The following is a 19,557-nucleotide window of genomic DNA, read 5'->3' on the forward strand; positions in this document are numbered from 1 at the left end:
AGACAGTCATAATTCAATGACGGCAGTAGGGTAGACAGCTCTTCCACCCCCACCTCGCCTCCCCGCTCGAGACGCGCTCCGAGACGACGTCGCCCGTGCAGCGCACCCACCACGCACCACACCCCCTCGCCAACGGGCACGGGCACGCGCGCACCCGGCCGCCGTCGACGCACTCCCTCTCGCGCGGCGGGGACTCGGCGGTGCCCCTCCGCCCGCACCCCCTCATCCGCGGCCAATCCTTCGGCCCGACCCCCCTCGCGCCGCTCACCATCACCTCTGGCGTGTCCACCTCCCCCACGCGTTCTATCCACGCCGGCGGCGGGGGAGTGGTGGGGTTGTCTACCAGTCCGTCGAGCATCAGTACGGCGCTTGATGACCGCCGCGCAGGACAAGTCCACCAAGCTCCCGGCCGTCGCACTTCCGTGTCCTCCACCCGCTCCGTCTCCACGCTCCCCTCCCAATCCTCCACCGCGCACTACCCCTCCTACCCGCACGCGCACTCCCACCTGCAGGGCTCGAAAGACCGCACCCGCACGCTATCCACGATCTCCTCTTCCTCCATGGCTGCCCTCTCCTCGCTGGCGCAGCTGCCCTCGACGCGTCCGTCGACGCCGCAGTACGTGTCGCGCTTCCCGGCGCAGGGAGGGGCGAATCTGGAGGTGGTGCATCCGTTGTTGCCGAGTCCGTATTTGAGTGCGCATGTGTCGATTTTGACGTATAGGAGTCCGTTGAAGGAGTCGTTTGGGAGGGTGTTTGCGGCGAAGCCGCAGAGGCGGTGAGGGGCGGCAGGGGGGTTGAGTTGGGAATGGGAATGGGAACGGTGGTTTTCTTTATTTTCTTTATTTTCTTTATTTTACTTATTTTAGGTGTTGAGTTGGGGTGGGTGGTGTACGTTATTGCAAGCCTCGTTCTTACTTCCCTTCCTTTCCTTTCCTTTTTGTTACCTCAACGTGATAACGCGATACCGGACTAACGAACCGGTACGGACATCGGTCACTCGCTCACTGTATGTATGTTCCCTCCTATCTACACACCCTCAAGTTCTTTTTCACGACTCATCTATACCCGTACCCCCTCTGACGTTTTCCAATCATGATCACGCCTTTTCCCCCCTCTCCAGTGTTTTTCTTTTTCTTTTTTTGTGCGATACATAGTAGCATGTTTTGTGGAGATGACGATGGTACGAATGGCAGTCAGTTGTACATAATTTGACCCGTGATGTTGGAGACGCTCGTTCTTCCGAGTTCTTTCGTGTAGAATGCAGGCACACGTAGTGCAGATAACTTGGCCCCTCTTTGTGAAATATAAATGATATGTATCATAGCGTACGATCAGTTTTGTGTTCGCGATCATTCGTGCTGTGCACGGCCAAAGTTCTTGCCTTATCTTCACAATCACAGTCACAAGGAATAAAAAATTGTCACACGATGTCACTGAATAGGTCACATCTTCGCCAGTTTTACGGGCTCGGCTCGGCCGCTCTCCGGTCCGACATCACTGGCATGGGCTTAACCCGTTTTGCACTCCACCACCATAAATTCGGAGATCGAGAGAGATAATATTGACATTGACATTGACATTATTTGATAGTCGCACTTCAAACTTCACGCTTCGCGCTTAGGCTCCGAATTGTCTCGATCGATGATAGCTATCTCAAACGTGGAAGTTTGTCGCGTTTTTTCGATGCTTTTCGAAAGCCTAACCTGCTCAAGTTTATAAATATACAAACACTTCGAATTCCAGCTGCGATGGCTGTCATAGAGCCCAAAGGTACTGGTGCGTATCTCATAAACTGTTCATTATGACCAATAACATTAAAAAGTGATTTTCACAGCCTCGTTTGTCTTTCAGTCTTCTGATAAGGTGTTGTATTGTACATGATATGTGATATGCCTGTATGTCTGTGCCAATGCGTCGTGGCCACGGCGAGGGATCGATTATTTTGTGTGTTAACCGTCCACGCTAGCGCTGCGCGCTGCCTGCTGCAGCTCACCATACGTAAGTATGCCATACCCCCTATCGCCCTCTCCTGCGACTCTCAGGAGACGCGTTATTACCCCCATGACCCTCATGACCCACATTCCCGGTCTTTTTATCACCTCTATTCCATCCCCATCAATCGCCACCTAAATATTAATATCGCGACGTGTCATAGACCTTGCTTAGGCTGGTACGTTAAAACGTATCGTCCAATCCCCAAGTTTCAGACTCGCGGATCATGTTTGTGATGTTGCTTTTTTCCTTGGATCGTCGTCGCAGTCGCAGTCGTTTCCTCCCACATCAAATTCCACATGCACACTCGCACTGGCATGCATGCAAGGCCCCGGTCCCAACTTTCCCAGATCCCCTTCGAAACACTGCAGCTGATTGAGTTTGAAAGGTGAAGTGGTCATTTAACGAATCCATTCACGCTTGGCACTGCCCGGCCTTGATGGGCACTCTTGCGAAATGTGGGTAAAAAATAATAATAATAAAAAGTCTCGTTTACGAGTAGTAACCTCACCCCAGCAGTTCCTCCTATTCCTATCTATCCAACATTGGTCACATTGAATCATGATGGCAGTGTCAGCAGTGTCAGAGCCTCCGAGCCACCATCATGGCACACACACCCTATATCAGTGCTCACGTATACGATCTCTCATAACACTCGGTATCTCAGTAAGGCCCAACCAATCGCAACATTTTCTGATCAGGCCAAGCTGACAATTGGTCTTAATGACGGGCTTTATCTCTCTGGCATTTCATGTCATCTCGCTTTATCCTGCTGGCAAGTTTCGGGAATTCCTAGTCCAATGAGCAGTTACGGATTGCTATGTACTGCTATGAGTACTGTATGCTCTGTCGCTGCTTCTACCACTATCGTCCAATCCCCCCAGGCGTGCCGTACTACGACGACGCAGCGCTCCAGTCACCTCGAGCGTCACAGACTCGTCATGACGTATTCTGCCCATCTTCTAGCGCAGCCACTGCTGACGATAAATAATAATAGTTATCTGAGTCATTTCATCAAAACATTTGTCAAGATGAACAGATGAGGAGGCTTCGCCATCTGCTCGTCTTCTTGCGAGATCTTCTATGATGCGATGCGGCTGGGTTTGCGGATAGACATGCCCGTCTTATTCCCATCTGTGAAGAAAAAAGTGTAAACGTCTTCTAGATCCGTCTGGGCCATTGCAAATTTGTATAGAGGGCTTCGTTGTCGAAGGCGTTACGCTCTGGGAGCATGTGGGGGGATGCGCCTACAACAGCAACGGTATCACGATGTCGAACTTCGAACGCTTCTTCCACAGCTCTAGCCCTCTCGACCCTCCGCTTTAGACAAGGAAACGCATCCCACCTCCACTCCAAGATCACACCCTATCCAACGAAGGGCATCTCGACTTCTACGTATTCCATGGACGACCTCATGATCACTGAATGCTGAAATGAGGCTATACGGACATGCCACTTCTAAATCTTCATGAACTCACACTGATATCGAGGATGGCGATCCCCGCTCATATGCACGCGTGCCCCATTGTCCGTCCGAAGGGCTTCTTCTTCTATGTGCCCAACTTGGGATCGGAGCGTCGGGTCCCCCCAGATCCCAAACCGCAACAACGCCGACGATCCTGCCTCAAAAGTATCTTCGCTCCTCTCTCAAGTTCGTTGCAATGGCAGCGGCGGCTTGGGAAAAAACATCTCAATAAATCAAAACGCGCAGCAATGGTTGTGAAGAATCACTGTATTTAGATTCTTCCCGAGTAATGACATCAAGACATATCAACTAGTACCCGGCGCAACGATGATCACGGAAGTGGAGGCAGCCTCCATCTGTCAAACAATGACATATCCAAGTTCTCCGTCTCTGATTTCTTGTGTTCTAGAAAGAAAGAAAGAAAATTAGGATGCCGTAGAAATCACCTCGAGGCAGAAACGACAAACTTGACAGCGGCCTTTTGGGAAATACGCTGTGACTATTTCCTATCTCGTATACCTCAATCTATGGATAGCTAAAGCGAATTGCGAATTCAGCAACTCTGAGAACGCGCAGCCGAAACTTGTTGTTCCCGTGATCATCACGCTGAATTTTCCAAGATCATGTTGGTCCCAACAGTTACACCCTGTCATCGTATCCATGAACCCAACTTGACGATATAGCCTTTTTGCTACAGAGGCCCTGAGTGAACGGTTCACACCGCAAGGTAGCTTGGGATCTTATCCCTCTCCGATAACAGTTTCTCATATTGCTGTGGGTTCTAACTCACAAAGTTCTTTGTCCAGATAAACATCTACGGGATTTATATGACCAACTTGGCTAGTCTGTGATCGAATACGGAAGTTCATCCACATTCGATGAGATTCTGACTGCCAAGGTACGCTCAAAAAGTGTGGGTTATTTCCCCGGAGCCGTGGAGTAGCACTGACGCCCATGGAACTTATCTATGTCTGAATACAATTCAATGTTCCAATGCGGTTCGGTAGTCGCATCCTTTGGGGAGTAAGACAGTTTTTAGCCCACTCTCTCACCGGATTGTTCCTGCCCGAACATGTGTTGAGATGGATGGGCCCTTACTTACACAAGGGGCATCATTCGTTGGTACATAAAAGCTTGATCGGCGAGGCTGGCAGTGTATTTCTTGGGGGGAAGGAAGTGATATTATAATAAGCTGGAATACGTGCTTGACGTGGTGCACTACACATACGCCCTTCGCGACGCTGTGCGTGTTTCTCGCTAAGCTTGCATGGGCCTTTCTGCCCTGCATAAAAGTTTAATTCTCGTAAGGGGTTCATGTGGTCGTTTGAAAAGCGTTGAAGGCTGCGTGTTCTAAGCGATCTTGTGTATGACTCGAGCACGCTGTAACTCAGGCTAATGGCATCATTCTGTATCGTTACGACGGCGGCACTGGACGGACTGGCATTGAATCGAAGTCAACACCACGTAGGCCAAAGTTCATTAAAAATGGAAAACTAAGCGCATGAAGATGCAACGACTGAAAATAATACTTACAACAGCAGACTTTCCAAATACTTCACCATGTCACGATGTTCGATCGGCTAGAACGCGAAGTAAGCAAACGATGATCACCAACGTTGTCGCATCCCATGCAGTTGCAATTAAAAGGCACCATGGCCCCAACTTGATGAATCCGTATGCTTCTTGATTCCATGTGTGACAAGCCGTACTGCATCGTCACAACGTACCACAATGGTGCGAACTTTTGGGGAATGATACGATGATACGACGTGTGTGCAGCGCAATGGCAGAACGTATATCAGATCGAATAGCACTGGCACCAGCCCTTGAATATCTGATTATCAGCTATTCACAATGCCGGGAATCAGCATGTAAATATCCATGGCCCGGAGCGCTTGGCACGCTCCAATGCAGATAGGAGCTTGTAGACTCCATGCGCTGGATATCCTCTAGATAAGCCGATAAGCAACAGAGCTCTCCGAATATGTCCGTGGTTGGTACTACGGGATCGGTCGAAAATATCACGGTGAATATTTCTGAGACCTTCTGTAGATGCTGATGGTGGCACATGGTCCATCCAAAAGATTGTGGCGTTCGGGGACACCGGTACAGGACTAACCAGACTAAGAGGGCGACATGAATGTTCAACGTTCAACTTGAACGCTAGAATCAAGCAAGCATGAGGTTCGCGGATATAAACAGAGGAGATACTGTGATATATTATGTTGACTGTGTCAGCTGTTTATGGAGCAAGTGTCAAGAACTCAAAACACGCGTTTGTGGGGGCGCCATCAGCAGACGCTTGGTTTCAAGGCATAAAAGTCGGCTCCTATCCGAAGTTTCTGTTGTGCTAGTGGGCTACCTTGGACATTATAACCCTGATTGAGGGGCATAAATCTGTCAATGGAGTTCAATGATAGTCTCCATGAAACGTGTAACCGCGACCTGGACGTCGAAGAAAACACATACGTGTCAGTGGTGTCACTCGCGTGACTGGGAGTCTCAGGTCACGCGGATGTATGGGTGAAACGCGACTCAACGCCGTCACCAGCGCTACTGACACGCACATTCTCACTATTCACTTATTCGCTGCCTGAAGGACTGTTGTATTGAATCTTGAAGATCAGTACTATTTGCAATTTCGACGATGTGGTTGTCTGACACGCAAAGTAAGTAACTATGGCATGTACACATAGGACCCCTTCTCACCCGGTCTCCAGAAATTGGCGTGGCCCTCACGACTTTCGGAGGGCTGTTTATGTTCTTGGGTGTCATGCTATTCTTCGATGCAGCCCTTTTAGCGCTGGGAAATGTAAGAGCCCCCTATCTGCTTTCGTATTTGGCACCTGAAATAATTTGTGCAGATGCTGTTTATTTCAGGTCTAACCTTGATAATCGGTCCACAAAAGACTTTCTACTTCTTTGCAAGGAAACAGAAACTACGCGGAACTGCATGTTTCATCGGAGGTGTTCTACTCGTGTTCCTCAAGTATCCATTTATCGGGATGGTTGTCGAGACATTTGGTTTCTTGAACCTATTCGGGTGAGTAACTACCTGCAGTTTAATTAGGTTCCGTCTGGTTATTTACACGTTCAATAATAGTGACTTCTTCCCTGTGATTCTTACATTCCTGAGACAATTGCCATTTATTGGCAATTTATTATCATTGCCTTACATTCGGCAGGTATGGGGAGGCTGATAGACAGGTTTCTTCAAATGGGACTGACTTATCCCAACACAGGTGGTAGACCGTCTGGCTGGTTCACGCACTTCTGCTGTATAGTCGCCTAAAAGGACACAGATAGACAAGTCTACTACTCACTGGCTTGACATGCAAAACATCATAAGTTGCTTTCTGTTAAACTATAATACAGATACGATACATCATACCGCGGACTGGGCAAAATGATAGGTCATGATGGCAAGTGTCTACTAGAGGATGTACCCTTTTCTCTAGGAATAAATGCAGATTGGTCTCACGGAGCACTAGGCAATGACTTCAATAAGATCTTCCTTCGGCACCTTCTTTTCGTTACTACTCCGCGTCTCGTTGTCGTCATTCTTGATAACTAATATGTCTGCATTTATTGTTGAAGGGAATGCAGTCAATATGACTGCCCGTCTTTGCGTCAATTCATCCACATTGCGTATCGTGAAGCCATTTTTCATGGCTTGATCTACCACCAGACCGCTGAAAATGTTAGGTTCGCCCTTTAGTATGAAATATCTTATCGTCTCATAAACACAACTTACACGGCGTAGATGGTCATAGCTATGTAACCACTCATGGGAACTAGGTATGATCGACGAGTGCTAGATATGTCTGCCAGACCACCTTGGGCTGGTGGGTACCAAGCGCCTCCACCAACACCCTGTAATGTTTGATGAGCTAGAGCTGATTATCTTGACCAGGAGGAGAACCTACCATAACAATGAGACCAGAACCTCTCTTGGTATGAACTCCTAGATTCTTCGTTCCAAGAGTGAAGATACACTGCAGTAGGTAGTTGAGTATAGCAAAATGGATAGAGAAGCGTAACTGACCGGGTAGCAAATGGACTCGAAGAAGAATAACGCAAAGAGACAACCGACTCCAGCATATCCTTGTAGCTGAGAGACACAGAGACAGAACACGGAGCAACATAACCCATAGAAAGACAAGAGGAGAGCTGGATCGATAAAGTTCAAAATAATCACCCCTATAAACCTGTTTGAACGGTCACGGTAAGCATTTTGAAACGATCCGATAAATATTATCTTACCGTCCGATCGTAAAAGTGATCTGACACAGGGAGAACAATGTACTTGCTCTTGATTGAGAGATCCCGATTCCCTGTTCAGTAAGGAAGAAAACAGCAAACGACGCGATTGTAACTTGCGCCCCACTGCCATAAATAGTCAGCAATTGGATGAAATGTGAACCACCATAGAAAGACTTACGTGTAGGAGGTTTGGGCGACGAAGCCAAAAATACAGCGGTATTGTCTCCAAAAGGACTCCGGTTCTTCTTTCAATCCTACCGCCGCCATTTCCTCCTCTAGTGCATCTTCCGTGATTTCTGGTAGATCACAAAAGCTGTGATTAAGACATTAGTAAAGAACAAGTAGATAGGGGTTGGCCTTACTAGAAAAGGATGTTTAGAACAACTCCGAGTCCCGCTACAGCCAGATACACCCTGCAAATTAAATAAATATTAGTTACGATCGTTTCAGTTATTCATGATTTATCACAGACCATTGTACCGTGCCGAGGCTGTCCGCATTCTTTCCAGTGAAGAACCATCTAGCGGCAATTAGAGGTCCAGCAAATGATGCAACACCTTGGAATCCTTGACTAAAATTTAATCTTGCAGCTGCATATTGTGGAGTACCAAGGACAGATATGTAGGAATTAGCCGCTACTTCGAGAGTAGAAAGACCACAACCTATGATCTATAAGTCAATGCCTGAAATCTATATAACCCTTAAAAAGATAAAATGGGGCACATACCAATGACGAAAGTGCATCCAACAAATCCACCATACGTCTCGTATTTAGCACATGGCCAAAAGAATATTGCGCCTTAAAACACGGAGATCAAATAACAACCTGGTAAGTCATCCGAATTGCGTACCGAGGGAATATAGGCCGAGACCAATGTGTATTCCTTTCTAAAACAATAACAAAATTAACACTGATCGAACTGGCATCTATTATGGACCTACTTTATAACCGATTCGCCTCATCTATAGCTCGTTAGCGTTATACCCTAAACTATCAAAGAGTCCACCCACAAATACACCAGCGAACGGCGCCCAGACGAAATAAGCTCCCTATGATCACTGTGAGCAATTCTGTATGCAGGTGATCAGAATGAACGGTCACCACATACAAAATATGCTAGTTGCAGCATCGTGCTTTGCAATTTACTGATACCGAATACGGTTTGGAAGTGAGCGTTGAGTACATCCAGAAGCTATAAACATAAACTGAACATGAATAGCTATGACTAGGTTTAAAAAAGCCACATACCCCATATGCAAATCCCCCTTCTCGAATTATTAGGTTCTCGATCACGAAACAAGAAGTAAAGAGACTCACAAGTAAAAAACAGCGACGTCACCAGAGCAAAGCAATAAGCCCATTTCTTCCTAGATAAGTTAGCACCTAGGACCAGTTTAGAGTGGTAATTTCGCTTCATACGATGATTCATACATACCAGTTGTTCCAGGAGGGGGCGCCATTCTCTGAGGAATGCAGTGGGTAAGAAGGAGGAATGCTCACGGCGCTCCAGCTTTGTGAGAGCATGGATGTTTAAATTGCCCTGTAATGGAGATGAAATCCCTACATTGTACATGTCACCTGCTAAAAGAATGCCTCCGCATTACGGAAGCGTATCAAGTGAGGGATGTCTGTGGTGTACAAGCGTCGGAAATTTGATCTGATGATCACTGACAACTCACATTTCCTCCAAACTCGGACCGCCTCTCACATGAATACCTGTCAAACGGACACCCGACTTCTTCTTTGATACAAGTAAGTGCCGTGCACTTTCCATAAACCTTTGCCCCAGCGCTCGACACAGAGACATATTTTTGATTCGGACCGGTAAGACTTGGCGTCTTATCTGAAACCTCCAGAATAAGCTCTCAACCAAAGTTTACACAAAAATCAGATATGTCGGCATCTCCACTACGTTTATATTCGATTGTGAGTAGATATCCTTTGTTGATATCGAGGAATATTTGAACGTCGCGTACATAGGATCGATACCCTGTAGTGAAGGCACAGCACCCAAGTCAAGGCCGTCGATGGCTGAATCTGAAAATTGCGGAAGAGTTTTGGAGTCTATCTGCTGAAGCGAAACTGGCTCTGTCTGTATGCACTCATCAGGCAACGATTTATCCTCCCATCAGCTAAGACCCGTTTAGAAGAACGAAGCGGTAGCCAGCGCCAAGGTAGACCTTCCTATTGACGACGATCCTTTGGATGAAATCACCACTCAGAGACCTGAGATCGGCATCGTTCTGCGTACAGACTTTTCAGACGAAGATGCCTGGACGAGTTTCTATAACCGGCTACAGGATGGAGAAAAAGAATTCGCAGAAGTAACGGCCGTCGAAGAAGACATGAAAGAAGGCGGGCCAACTGGAGATAACCAAGCTTCGCCACTTGAAGCGCAGGATGAGCTCATGGATGAAAGTGACGAAGATAGCGAAGACTCTCCGCCGATTTTTCACGTCATCAATCCGTCACTACCTCAAGAACAGGCTCTCTTCGCCAACATCTCGAACTTGAGCGCCTTGCGTCTTCTTAACGACGTAGATGTTCGAGCAGCCCCACCACTCCCCGCTGGTGACAAACGCATCAAACCTCCTAACAGACTCGTAGACCACGATAGATGGCAAGAGATCTACCATGGCAAAACCATCTGGATTTACGATTCAAAGTCGAACACTGATCAGTGTGTCCGACTCGTCAGCAAAAGTGGTCATTTCTATGGCACAGCAACGTGAGTAATTCATCGCCTTAATCACTAGGCGCTTGCATAACGCAGTTTTTTCATTATTAGAGGAGATAGCTGGCGGGCCCGCGTTACACACATATGTGAACTCCAAGTGAACCTCTATTCAGGCGTTATGGAAATTGACTTCGGAGGGCTTGATCGTTGGGATTGGAGTGAACGACGTAGAAATATGGAGGAAGCCAGTTCGAACACTACATAGCCTGAGCACGGTGCTCAAAGATTTTCCAATGTACAGGTGTTGATCTCAATCGTGTCCAATATGATTGGAGTGTAAGAAGTTTTTGATGCACGATCACTACTACGATAAAGATGAGCCACATAACTCCCAACCAATTTCTCTTGCAGAGATTTTTACGAGCTAACGGTCCAGACACGAACGAGGTTGTCAGTGAAACCACCGAACAGGGTCTGACCATCAGCCGACCACGCGATCGACACACACTCGGGCTCCCGCGAGTTAGGGCCAACATCAACGAAGCTGGGCTTGAGCTCATCGACAATCGACCTAAAAGACAAATTTGAGATAAAACATTTATCAACCAGAAAATTACGCACTTGCTCTCCAAGTCGAAGATCTTGACGCAGTTAGCGGTAGCAGCGCAAAGCCAGTAGCGGTTGGGAGAGAATACGAGAGCGTTGACGACATCGCCAGCTTCAAGCGAGTACAGGTGCTTGCCCTCGTTGAGGTCCCAAAGCATGGTGATACCGTCCTTACCACCAGATGCGGCTAGGGAACCATCAGGAGAGACAGATATGGTGTTAATGTAACCAGTGTGGCCGTAGTGGTTAGTCTTCAATTTGAACTTCGAAAGTTCCCAGACCTTCGAAATAGCGTTAGTTCCCCGAAACGAGAAGATTTGAGAAGGAAATAAGAGTATAAGAGATTTTGTTGTCGAAAAGGATCACATCGGTCATGTTCCTTCTGAAGTACTTTGTACTCATAGGTGACAACATATATGATGATTCGGCAAGACGAGCTAAAAATCAACTCTGCGACTGACCTTCACGACCTTGTCCCATCCACAAGACACAATAACGGGGTTCATGACGTTAGGGCTGAATCGTACGCATGATACCCTATAAAATGCCTTAGAACTCAGGACGTTAGACCGATCACGCGAACATACCACTCAGAGTGACAATCATCTTTGATGTCATATTTACATTCACCCAAAGTGTTCCAGAGTTTGATCGTCCTGTCGCGCGATCCAGACACGATCTGTCTGTTGTCAGCGCTGAAGCTGACAGATAGGACATCGGAAGTGTGGCCGACGAAACGACGAGTGGTCTGTCCAGTGTTAAGGTCCCAAAGACGAAGTGTGTGATCCCAGGACGAGGAGAGTGCGAACTGGCCGTCAGAGGAGATTACAATATCGGAAACAAAGTGGTTGTGTCCGTGCAATATACGTTTTGGATATCCGTAGGTTTCCTCGTCGCGGGTCAATTGCCAGACAATGATAGTTTTGTCTGATCGAGAAATCACCAGTAATTAGAATTGAAGAAATGCGATGCAAGTTCACAAGTACCTCGAGAGGCCGTCAAAATCATGTCAGGGTTCTCTGACGACGTCGCAATTGCAGTGACCCATCCTTTGTGTCCGGGTAAGGAACCTAAGAAACGCAACGATTCGGCCATTGTTAAAAAGTATCTGGACGTCGGTGGTACAGGCGTATCGACAGTGATACTGAGAAGTGACGTGACAGCCACTGTGACTCCACTATATATTTCCACGGAACCTGCCGATATGTCGCATATATAAGCCCCCTCTGTATATTTTTGAGAGGTTGGCCTTCAGTCTGGTATCTCCCCTGGCTTAGTACAACACGACATTCGACATAGAAGACTTACAAGAGCGTCGGGAATTACGGATGGTTAGTGCTTTAATTCATAACTCAGTTTTTATGTTACTTTCAATATGATGTTATTCTGTTATATTTGCTACTTCAGAGGGCTCGCCCGATGAGACTAATTTTCCACCAAGATCTCTGATTGACCGATTTAATAACATATCTGTTATTGACTTGTTACTGAACCTTTCACTCTTTTCAGGTGTTTTCCCTTCTGCGTGTCTAATATGCTATTCACTCTCGGCGCATCTTCGTTCGTATCAGTATCAACGCTCTAGAAGGGTTATTGGTAGCCGCGGACATCGTTATGTCCATGCTGTAGTTGTCATGCCCTGTGAAATATGTGTTGTTGGGTGCCTCTCAAGGTTTACCAGTAAGTTGTATTGAAGACTAACATGTGTCTTTCGTTGCATTATAATTTGTTACAATGTAACTTACGTTGTCATTGTATAAGTCATTTTTATACTTGAACAACTATTTGTTTTATAACATGCTTTGATTGTGAGACAGATGTGAATGAGTTTTTAGCTCGATGTTCAATTTTTCACCATGATGGTACTCGATTTTGGATTGCTATCATTTCCCACGACTATAACTCTCGGACCACCTAGTTGAAGATGTCTGTCAAGGAGAGAATCCCAGTAATAAGTGAGTGGTTTATAGGTGGGGCACGAGACACTTCATGTAAACGTGATTTGTTTTTTATTCAGTTGACACGGATCCAGGGGTAGATGACGTATTGGCGATGTGCGTTGACTTTCATTGATTTACTGATAGCGATAGCGCTTATGCTGTGATGGTCATCGATTCCCGAACAGCTTGCTCGCCCTCGCTTCACCAGAGCTGGAGATCCTGGCGATCATTCTCACCTTCGGTGTGTACTCATAGTAGATCCCACGTGCGCTAAAATGCGAACTGTTTCAAATAGGAAACACGGATATTGACTCTTCATAGTGAAGTGTTTCACAATCTCTAGTTCATTCGATGATCTCATGCAAACTGGATTGATCAGTGTTAATATATTGAAGCTTTATCAAACAATTGACCGCCACCTTGAGCTTCACCCCGAGGACAAAGCGCGGTTTCCAAACTTCGATCCCACCGCAGGGCCGACCTTAGCCTTTGGGGCAAGTGGACCGGTAGAAGGTACACGCCACTACGCAAAATACTTTCATGGAAGGTGCATCAAATTAGGTTCCCCCATCTACTACTTTTTAGTCACATATATACAGAGATGGCCTGGGTGATATCTCCAGTAGGCATCCTGAACTAGATGTGGATCCTAAAATCCGCCGGGGGATCCAAGTCACAGAAAAATCTGGTGTCCAACTATCTCTTGAGTTGATACAGGATCGACCAGCAAGGAGCATCACTTATATTGCGCTGGGTCCTCTTACCAATCTGGCACAGCTGATACGTGCCAACGGTCAGGCTGTGAGGGACAGGATAGGACGGGTAGTTTGTATGGGTGGTGCATTAGATGTTCCTGGAAACATGAGTCCGGTAGCTGAATGTGAGTTTTTACCTGCTGTACTCGCTGTACTCGCTCAATGTCCGTCAGTCAATTTTTACGCCGATCCTTATGCAGTTGAAGAAGTCCTTGTACCATCGGATCCTAATCAGGGTATCCCATTAGACAGATTTATCCTTTTACCACTGGACATCACCACTGTTCACGACCTTCCTTTCCCGAGCTACAAAGAAAAAATAGACCCACATTTCGAATCAACCGCCAGTCCATCGATAGCCGCCATGAAAACCCCTATCTGTCATTTCACCAGTTCATTTTTCGAGAAGACCCGCGAAGTCATGGCGTTTTATGGGAAGGATGTTATGGAGTTGCATGATATCGTAGCGGTGTGGTGTGCCATCGAAAATCCACCCGTTGAAATAGAAGATGACGGCGGTTTGCCGAAAATGAGCGATAGATGGAAAACTATGCTAAGACATTTTGAAGTCGAGAAGTGAGCATCAAAGCATAGGCCATTCGTCATCTAATCATCGCTTTTTCAGGATCGGGGAAAGAACCCGCGGAATGTTGGTTATAGATAGGAGAGATGAACGGGCAGCCTATGCACCAGAGCTAACCGCGCTCGTATGCAAAAGGAGCTCGAAAAACAGCAAGTTGAACACGATAGATTCGAGTCAACTACTATTCCTGCACAAATAGCAGTTGACGTCGAAGATCTAAGTATAATTCCGGTGAAGCCCGGCATTGCATGCGTGGTTAGGACACCAGGTCCCCGAGTTCTCGTTGACATGCTGTTCGAAAGGGTATGGGGATACCAGCCGAAGAGAAGTACTTAGATATATGGGTCTAGTGGCGTGCTAATAGATGATGAACGCGAACAAATATCGAAGCGTGATAATAGTACTGACCCTCCAGGAGGTATGTAAACATGCATTCCATGTGCATTTCGTAATGACGTCGCGATCAATGAAATCCTGGTTCTCAGCCCTGCATCGTGCACGTGAGGCGGAGATCGACAAATCGTGAGAATTCCAGACTGCGATCTGTCCAAAGCTGGGTTACCGCATAGCTCCGCAATTGAATCCACCAAGACAGCAATGGCCCAGGGGTGCCAGTGCACATTCTCTACAACGTCAACTCGCCTCTTTCTTCTCATCTATTGGAGAGCATTTCATTGGCCATGGTAAGAGGTCGGAAAAAGGACTTGTCCATCCCTGCATCTCGTGCTTTGACCCAACAAAGAGATTACCGCGCTCGCAAGGCACAGTACGTCAGTGAATTGGAGGAGCGATGTCGAAAGGCAGAGGACGAGAACGTGCAGCTGAGGAAAGAATTAGAGCTCGCAAGGGCGTCGGGTCCTGGGACTCTCTCGCATGAAATGGTATGCTTCACATACCTCGTGGTTATCTAACCTGCTTCACAGATCACATATTCAGGTACAGGTATCTGCAGACCTTCTGCGACATCTCACTGCTGCTTCAGCATCTATAACGCGTTTTCAAAAAATAACAACGAATCAACTGCCTTCCTCTTCGCACGAGCCTCCATTGAGACAATCTTCTTCACTACGTCCATCCATTATTCCTCCAAGTTTGTCGGGTCTTCGTCCTGCTTCATTCCCTTCACCCGAGTTGACGCCCCCACACATTACATCCACATGCTCGTTCAAAACATCGCGCACTAGTGACAGCCAAATATCATCCATGCAGAGCCACGTCGATACCAGTAGTCATCACATGCAAGTTCCCATGGATAGTTCCACTCCAAGCCCAACCCCTAGTTTTGGTTCAGAATGTTGTGGAGGACTACTCGATTGTACCGGTCTCATAGAATCAGAGGAAGACGATGACGCTGACGAAGAGGAGGATCCACGCCGTTTCTTGGACTCGCGCACGCGTACATCTGGTTTGCGTTTTGCACCATCGTGTGAAGATGATCGTTATGACCGTTGTGGTCCTAACTCAAAACGCCAATGCTGTTAAGATATGACCGGCGTGATATTTTTTCTTTCCAAAAACACGCTATACATGTAAGTCTGGTCTGACGGTAAACGATCGATACTCCATTCAAATATGATTGTTCTCTCCTCAGCCGCATCCAGAAGTCATTTTCATTTGCGTGGGATTATGTACCGGTTACAGAGGTTGGACGTAGAGCGCCAACAATAATTATTTAAAGTATGCTTTGATTTTGTTATTTGTACGGTATTCTTTGACCACATCTGTATCTATTATCCAGAGCCGGTAGTCTTACCTAGTCTGTTTCAGTCCAAGACTTTACCACTATAACACCATACAGCACGGCTTGAGTTTCTACCTTTGCTGCTCTGGGTACTGGTCGTGAACTCTTACCTAGAAATACTACAATATTATTTATTAGTTGATCAATGAATAGTGAACTGTCTGGAAAACTGTACACTCATTTATACAGGTCTTGTACTGTACCTCTCTCCTTCAAGTGGTAGTGATAGCTGACAAAACCGGATAAACCCAGTTTCTGCTAAAGCAGCCATTGTTCTCCATGGAGCATAGCCACCACTCCATGGAGTCACCATTGTTCTCCTAGGAGTCATTATACTGTAGCAAGTAGCACCTCCGACTATAAGTAGCAGGGGGTTTAGTATAGAAATACCTCAGTTGTTTCTATAGCCTCTTAGGCAGCGGTAATAATTCTAAGTGAAACTCAGCTGCTGCCTAAGAGGCTATAGAAACGACTATATGATTTACCTAAGTGAAACTACAATAGATGTTAGTTTAAGGTGATCTCTAATCCCCGACTCTTCCGAAAGGAAGGGAGGGTCTCTGTCACATTGATTCGTCCTGCTGTCTATATTTCGATGTGCAAAAAGTAAACAATGCCAAATAATATGCAGGGATGCAGGGACTGGTTTCTTTCATTTTTCCGGGAAATTTTGTCAGCATATATACTGTATAGTTTATTATCTCACGTAACGTAAAATAAAAAGTTGTTCTTTCAATCCTTCATTCTTTCATTCATATTTGTCTTCGCCTTTCTATTCATCAACCTCAACTCTGTCCCTTGTCCCCCTCCCATCCTGTGCCTACTACATATTTGGCTGGCAGATGTTCCTCGAGAAGTTGCCTTGCCGTGTTCCGCGTGTTCTTGACGAGGCGCATTGCCCTCCTGAGCTTGTGCCTCACGATATAAATGATTATCCTCATTATTATGATGCTATATATTATCCTGAATACCATTCAAAAATTTTTATGACATCTGATGATGTCTGTTCATGGCTTGAAAAGCTGTCTCTGTTCATCAAACCACCTGCCTTTGCTGTCCAGCTAAAATTAATGGCAAATTATCCCTATCTGTTCATTTTTGGTGGACGCAAATGCTTTCATTGCCCATCACAAAACAACAGGTCAGAGTGCAGTTGTTGCAATTTCTGAGGTTGTGTCTTCTAAGTACGTGCATTGTACAATTGTCTCGCGGAAACAGCATTACCATTGTCTTGTCATTGCCAAATATATATACAGTCCATTGGTGATTGAAAATTTTGATTTATCATATATTTGACTCCCTAAAGCAAGTCGGGGACTGGCGCAAAAGCACCACTATGATAAATGTAATGTAACATACCTCAGCTGCTGCCTAAGAGGCTATAGAAACGACTGAGGTATTCCTATACTAAACCCCCTACTACTTATAGTAGGAGGTGCTACTCACTACAGTATAATGACTCCTAGGAGTACAATGGTGACTCCATGGAGTGGTGGCTATGCTCCATGGAGAACAATGGCTGCTTCAGCAGAGACCGGGTTTATCCGGTTTTGTCAAGCGGCTGAGGTACATTACATTACATTTATTAGAGATCACCTTAAACTAACATCTATTGTAGTTTCACTTAGGTAAATTAATAAAGTTGTTTCTATAGCCTCTTAGGCAGTGGCTGAGTTTCACTTAGATTTCTTAGGTTATGAGACCTGGTGGCGCAAGAGCTACACAGAAAATAATACTCATTGAAATGGCAACCTCAGAACCATGAACACAGCACACAATACATCCACATGTTCAGTTCTCACTGGACCCAACAATTTCCAGATATGGAAACTCCGGATCATCTCAAAGCTACGTCAGGAAAGAATTCTCCGAGTTGTTACTGGAGAGGAGCTTTGTCACGATCGTATCCACATGACTCATCTTTTTTATCTAATCGTGAGATAGAGACTATAATCTCACCTAATCTAATCTCTCTTTGATCTTATCTAATCTAGTAATCACGTGACACATTAGTAATACTCATTACCAATCAGCCTCACGCATTACACATGTTACTTACCAATACGCTACGTCATACCTCACCGTAGCCTCATGCCTTCTTCTATATAACTAGCACGATATCCATGTACATACCCCAGTTGTAGATTTACTCTTATACTTGCTTGTCAGACACTTGTTGTGTGATTTAAGTCCTACGCTGCTCGGGTTACCGGCATAACAGCTAGGGTCTTTACATAATCTACAACTAGGAACGACACCTGTTGATGAGCAAAAGCACAGCTATCTTAATCATCACCCTATTCCCTCTCATCGCAATCATACTCTTTGGCATTGCCAAACTCTACGTCTATATCACTAAACCAACCATCATCACACCTATCACCCGACCATCTACCATTGCTTCATTTTTTCCTGCCAACGTCTCACCCACAGAGTCGTTTGTCGATATCCCCCTCACTCCCCCTTCCAACCCTTTAGCTAGAACCCTTGACGGCGTGGAGCCCGATAGGTATTACTTAGTTTAGAAGAGCTTCTTTACCCTTCTGACCAGGCCGCTCACTTGAGTCCGCCAGTTGGAAAAGACCTGCACGCGGTTATTCGCTGGGTATCACTGAGACAACCGTCTGGACCTCAGTTACTATACTTTAGAACACCGATATATCAAGTTAGAATTAGTTACGTACACAGTCAGTGCGGGATAGAAGAGGAACCGCTTGACTAAAGAAGGAAACAGATAGACCGGTTGATCTTACATTAGAAAGTGTTGATCCGACTTATCATCGGGAAACTCTTTTGTATGCAACCTGGGAAATTCGAAGAGTGGCTAGCAGAAGAACACTTTCACTCTGAGAACAGATTAGCTTGGGAAATTTACTTCACATTCCCAGAAATAGAACCAATCAGAACCCGATACCACACCCCCTATCCAGACAATGACAACAGAAGCGTACGGAGAGTGGCGAGGTCCGCGCGAAGAGCCGGACACACCAGAGATAGGAATGGGAGAATTGTCAGGTGCACTCCCACCTTTGGAACCACAAGCACCAACATCGAGGGAAGCTGGACTGGAACAGTACGTTCGGACCAGAATAGAACAGGAGCAGAGACGGCTCCACGACCTTTACAAAACGCAGCTGAAAGAGGCGAAAGAAGAAGTAGAAGAATTGCTAGCCAAGTTGAGGTTAGCTACGTCGAATTCTTCTACGTCCGCTCCCGCCGCATCCGCACCCACACCACCCAGTACGCAGCCGAGACGCGTAGACAGAACGAGAACGGCACTCCAGAAGCCTGAGAACTTCGATGGAGACCGAAAGAAGTACAAGGCTTTCCGCGAAGCCTTAATGCTAAACTACGAGGATGATGAGGAGTATTTCGCGGATGACAAGAGAAAGATCGCCTATGTGCTTTCTTTTATGACGGGAGGAGCAGCGGCTGCCTTCAGAACAGAGTGGATGGAGACGAAGATAGAAAAGAGGATGCGAGGAGAAAACCTGAAATCCACTTACGAAAGTTTTGAGTGGTTCGCTCACAAGA

The 19,557-nt window shown here is 46.3% G+C and overlaps 11 protein-coding genes across 11 annotated transcripts; 6 read left to right on the plus strand and 5 right to left on the minus strand.

Annotated features, from left to right (window-relative positions):
- Positions 1 to 16: 16 nt before the first annotated feature.
- SERLADRAFT_437284 (uncharacterized protein) lies at positions 17 to 779 on the plus strand (the record flags this gene model as incomplete). Its single annotated transcript, XM_007317616.1, has 2 exons — positions 17 to 25; positions 102 to 779. The coding sequence occupies 2 exons, from the start codon at positions 17 to 19 to the stop codon at positions 777 to 779; spliced, it is 687 nt and encodes a 228-aa protein (XP_007317678.1).
- Positions 780 to 2,035: 1,256 nt separating this feature from the next.
- SERLADRAFT_465888 (uncharacterized protein) lies at positions 2,036 to 2,462 on the minus strand (the record flags this gene model as incomplete). Its single annotated transcript, XM_007317617.1, has 1 exon — positions 2,036 to 2,462. One exon carries the CDS (start codon positions 2,391 to 2,393, stop codon positions 2,217 to 2,219), a length of 177 nt encoding a protein of 58 aa, XP_007317679.1.
- A 587-nt stretch (positions 2,463 to 3,049) lies between these two features.
- On the plus strand, positions 3,050 to 3,581 carry SERLADRAFT_465889 (uncharacterized protein; the record flags this gene model as incomplete). Its single annotated transcript, XM_007317618.1, has 1 exon — positions 3,050 to 3,581. The coding sequence occupies one exon, from the start codon at positions 3,224 to 3,226 to the stop codon at positions 3,422 to 3,424; it is 201 nt and encodes a 66-aa protein (XP_007317680.1).
- A 1,413-nt stretch (positions 3,582 to 4,994) lies between these two features.
- SERLADRAFT_465890 (uncharacterized protein) lies at positions 4,995 to 5,618 on the minus strand (the record flags this gene model as incomplete). Its single annotated transcript, XM_007317619.1, has 1 exon — positions 4,995 to 5,618. One exon carries the CDS (start codon positions 5,525 to 5,527, stop codon positions 5,303 to 5,305), a length of 225 nt encoding a protein of 74 aa, XP_007317681.1.
- Positions 5,619 to 5,989: 371 nt separating this feature from the next.
- Positions 5,990 to 9,229, minus strand: SERLADRAFT_465891 (uncharacterized protein; the record flags this gene model as incomplete). The annotated part of the gene is made up of 20 exons (XM_007317620.1): positions 5,990 to 6,126; positions 6,178 to 6,269; positions 6,322 to 6,500; positions 6,561 to 6,642; positions 6,700 to 7,149; positions 7,212 to 7,330; positions 7,384 to 7,452; positions 7,503 to 7,665; positions 7,721 to 7,843; positions 7,899 to 8,033; positions 8,083 to 8,133; positions 8,193 to 8,382; positions 8,448 to 8,519; positions 8,572 to 8,608; positions 8,663 to 8,683; positions 8,732 to 8,770; positions 8,830 to 8,913; positions 8,970 to 8,986; positions 9,039 to 9,104; positions 9,157 to 9,229. The coding sequence occupies 16 exons, from the start codon at positions 9,179 to 9,181 to the stop codon at positions 6,945 to 6,947; spliced, it is 1,416 nt and encodes a 471-aa protein (XP_007317682.1).
- A 237-nt stretch (positions 9,230 to 9,466) lies between these two features.
- On the plus strand, positions 9,467 to 10,052 carry SERLADRAFT_387694 (uncharacterized protein; the record flags this gene model as incomplete). The annotated part of the gene is made up of 3 exons (XM_007317621.1): positions 9,467 to 9,647; positions 9,702 to 9,815; positions 9,869 to 10,052. Coding segments are annotated over 3 exons (328 nt in total), but the record flags the coding sequence as incomplete, so codon positions are not given.
- Positions 10,039 to 12,129, minus strand: SERLADRAFT_465902 (uncharacterized protein; the record flags this gene model as incomplete). The annotated part of the gene is made up of 6 exons (XM_007317622.1): positions 10,039 to 10,449; positions 10,510 to 10,969; positions 11,020 to 11,285; positions 11,466 to 11,541; positions 11,592 to 11,931; positions 11,991 to 12,129. 5 exons carry the CDS (start codon positions 12,097 to 12,099, stop codon positions 10,816 to 10,818), a joined length of 945 nt encoding a protein of 314 aa, XP_007317684.1.
- Positions 12,130 to 13,261: 1,132 nt separating this feature from the next.
- Positions 13,262 to 14,762, plus strand: SERLADRAFT_465909 (uncharacterized protein; the record flags this gene model as incomplete). Its single annotated transcript, XM_007317623.1, has 5 exons — positions 13,262 to 13,491; positions 13,544 to 13,824; positions 13,873 to 14,275; positions 14,325 to 14,496; positions 14,520 to 14,762. The coding sequence occupies 4 exons, from the start codon at positions 13,304 to 13,306 to the stop codon at positions 14,479 to 14,481; spliced, it is 1,029 nt and encodes a 342-aa protein (XP_007317685.1).
- Positions 14,763 to 14,895: 133 nt separating this feature from the next.
- Positions 14,896 to 16,123, minus strand: SERLADRAFT_387707 (uncharacterized protein; the record flags this gene model as incomplete). Its single annotated transcript, XM_007317624.1, has 3 exons — positions 14,896 to 15,163; positions 15,219 to 15,811; positions 15,874 to 16,123. The coding sequence occupies one exon, from the start codon at positions 15,485 to 15,487 to the stop codon at positions 15,299 to 15,301; it is 189 nt and encodes a 62-aa protein (XP_007317686.1).
- A 2,164-nt stretch (positions 16,124 to 18,287) lies between these two features.
- On the plus strand, positions 18,288 to 18,672 carry SERLADRAFT_437290 (uncharacterized protein; the record flags this gene model as incomplete). Its single annotated transcript, XM_007317625.1, has 2 exons — positions 18,288 to 18,532; positions 18,597 to 18,672. 2 exons carry the CDS (start codon positions 18,288 to 18,290, stop codon positions 18,670 to 18,672), a joined length of 321 nt encoding a protein of 106 aa, XP_007317687.1.
- A 284-nt stretch (positions 18,673 to 18,956) lies between these two features.
- Positions 18,957 to 19,533, plus strand: SERLADRAFT_437291 (uncharacterized protein; the record flags this gene model as incomplete). The annotated part of the gene is made up of 1 exon (XM_007317626.1): positions 18,957 to 19,533. A coding segment is annotated over one exon (577 nt), but the record flags the coding sequence as incomplete, so codon positions are not given.
- Between the last annotated feature and the right edge of the window lie 24 nt (positions 19,534 to 19,557).

Source organism: Serpula lacrymans, assembly GCF_000218685.1.
Source record: "Serpula lacrymans var. lacrymans S7.9 unplaced genomic scaffold SERLAscaffold_6, whole genome shotgun sequence".
NCBI lineage: Eukaryota > Fungi > Basidiomycota > Agaricomycetes > Boletales > Serpulaceae > Serpula > Serpula lacrymans.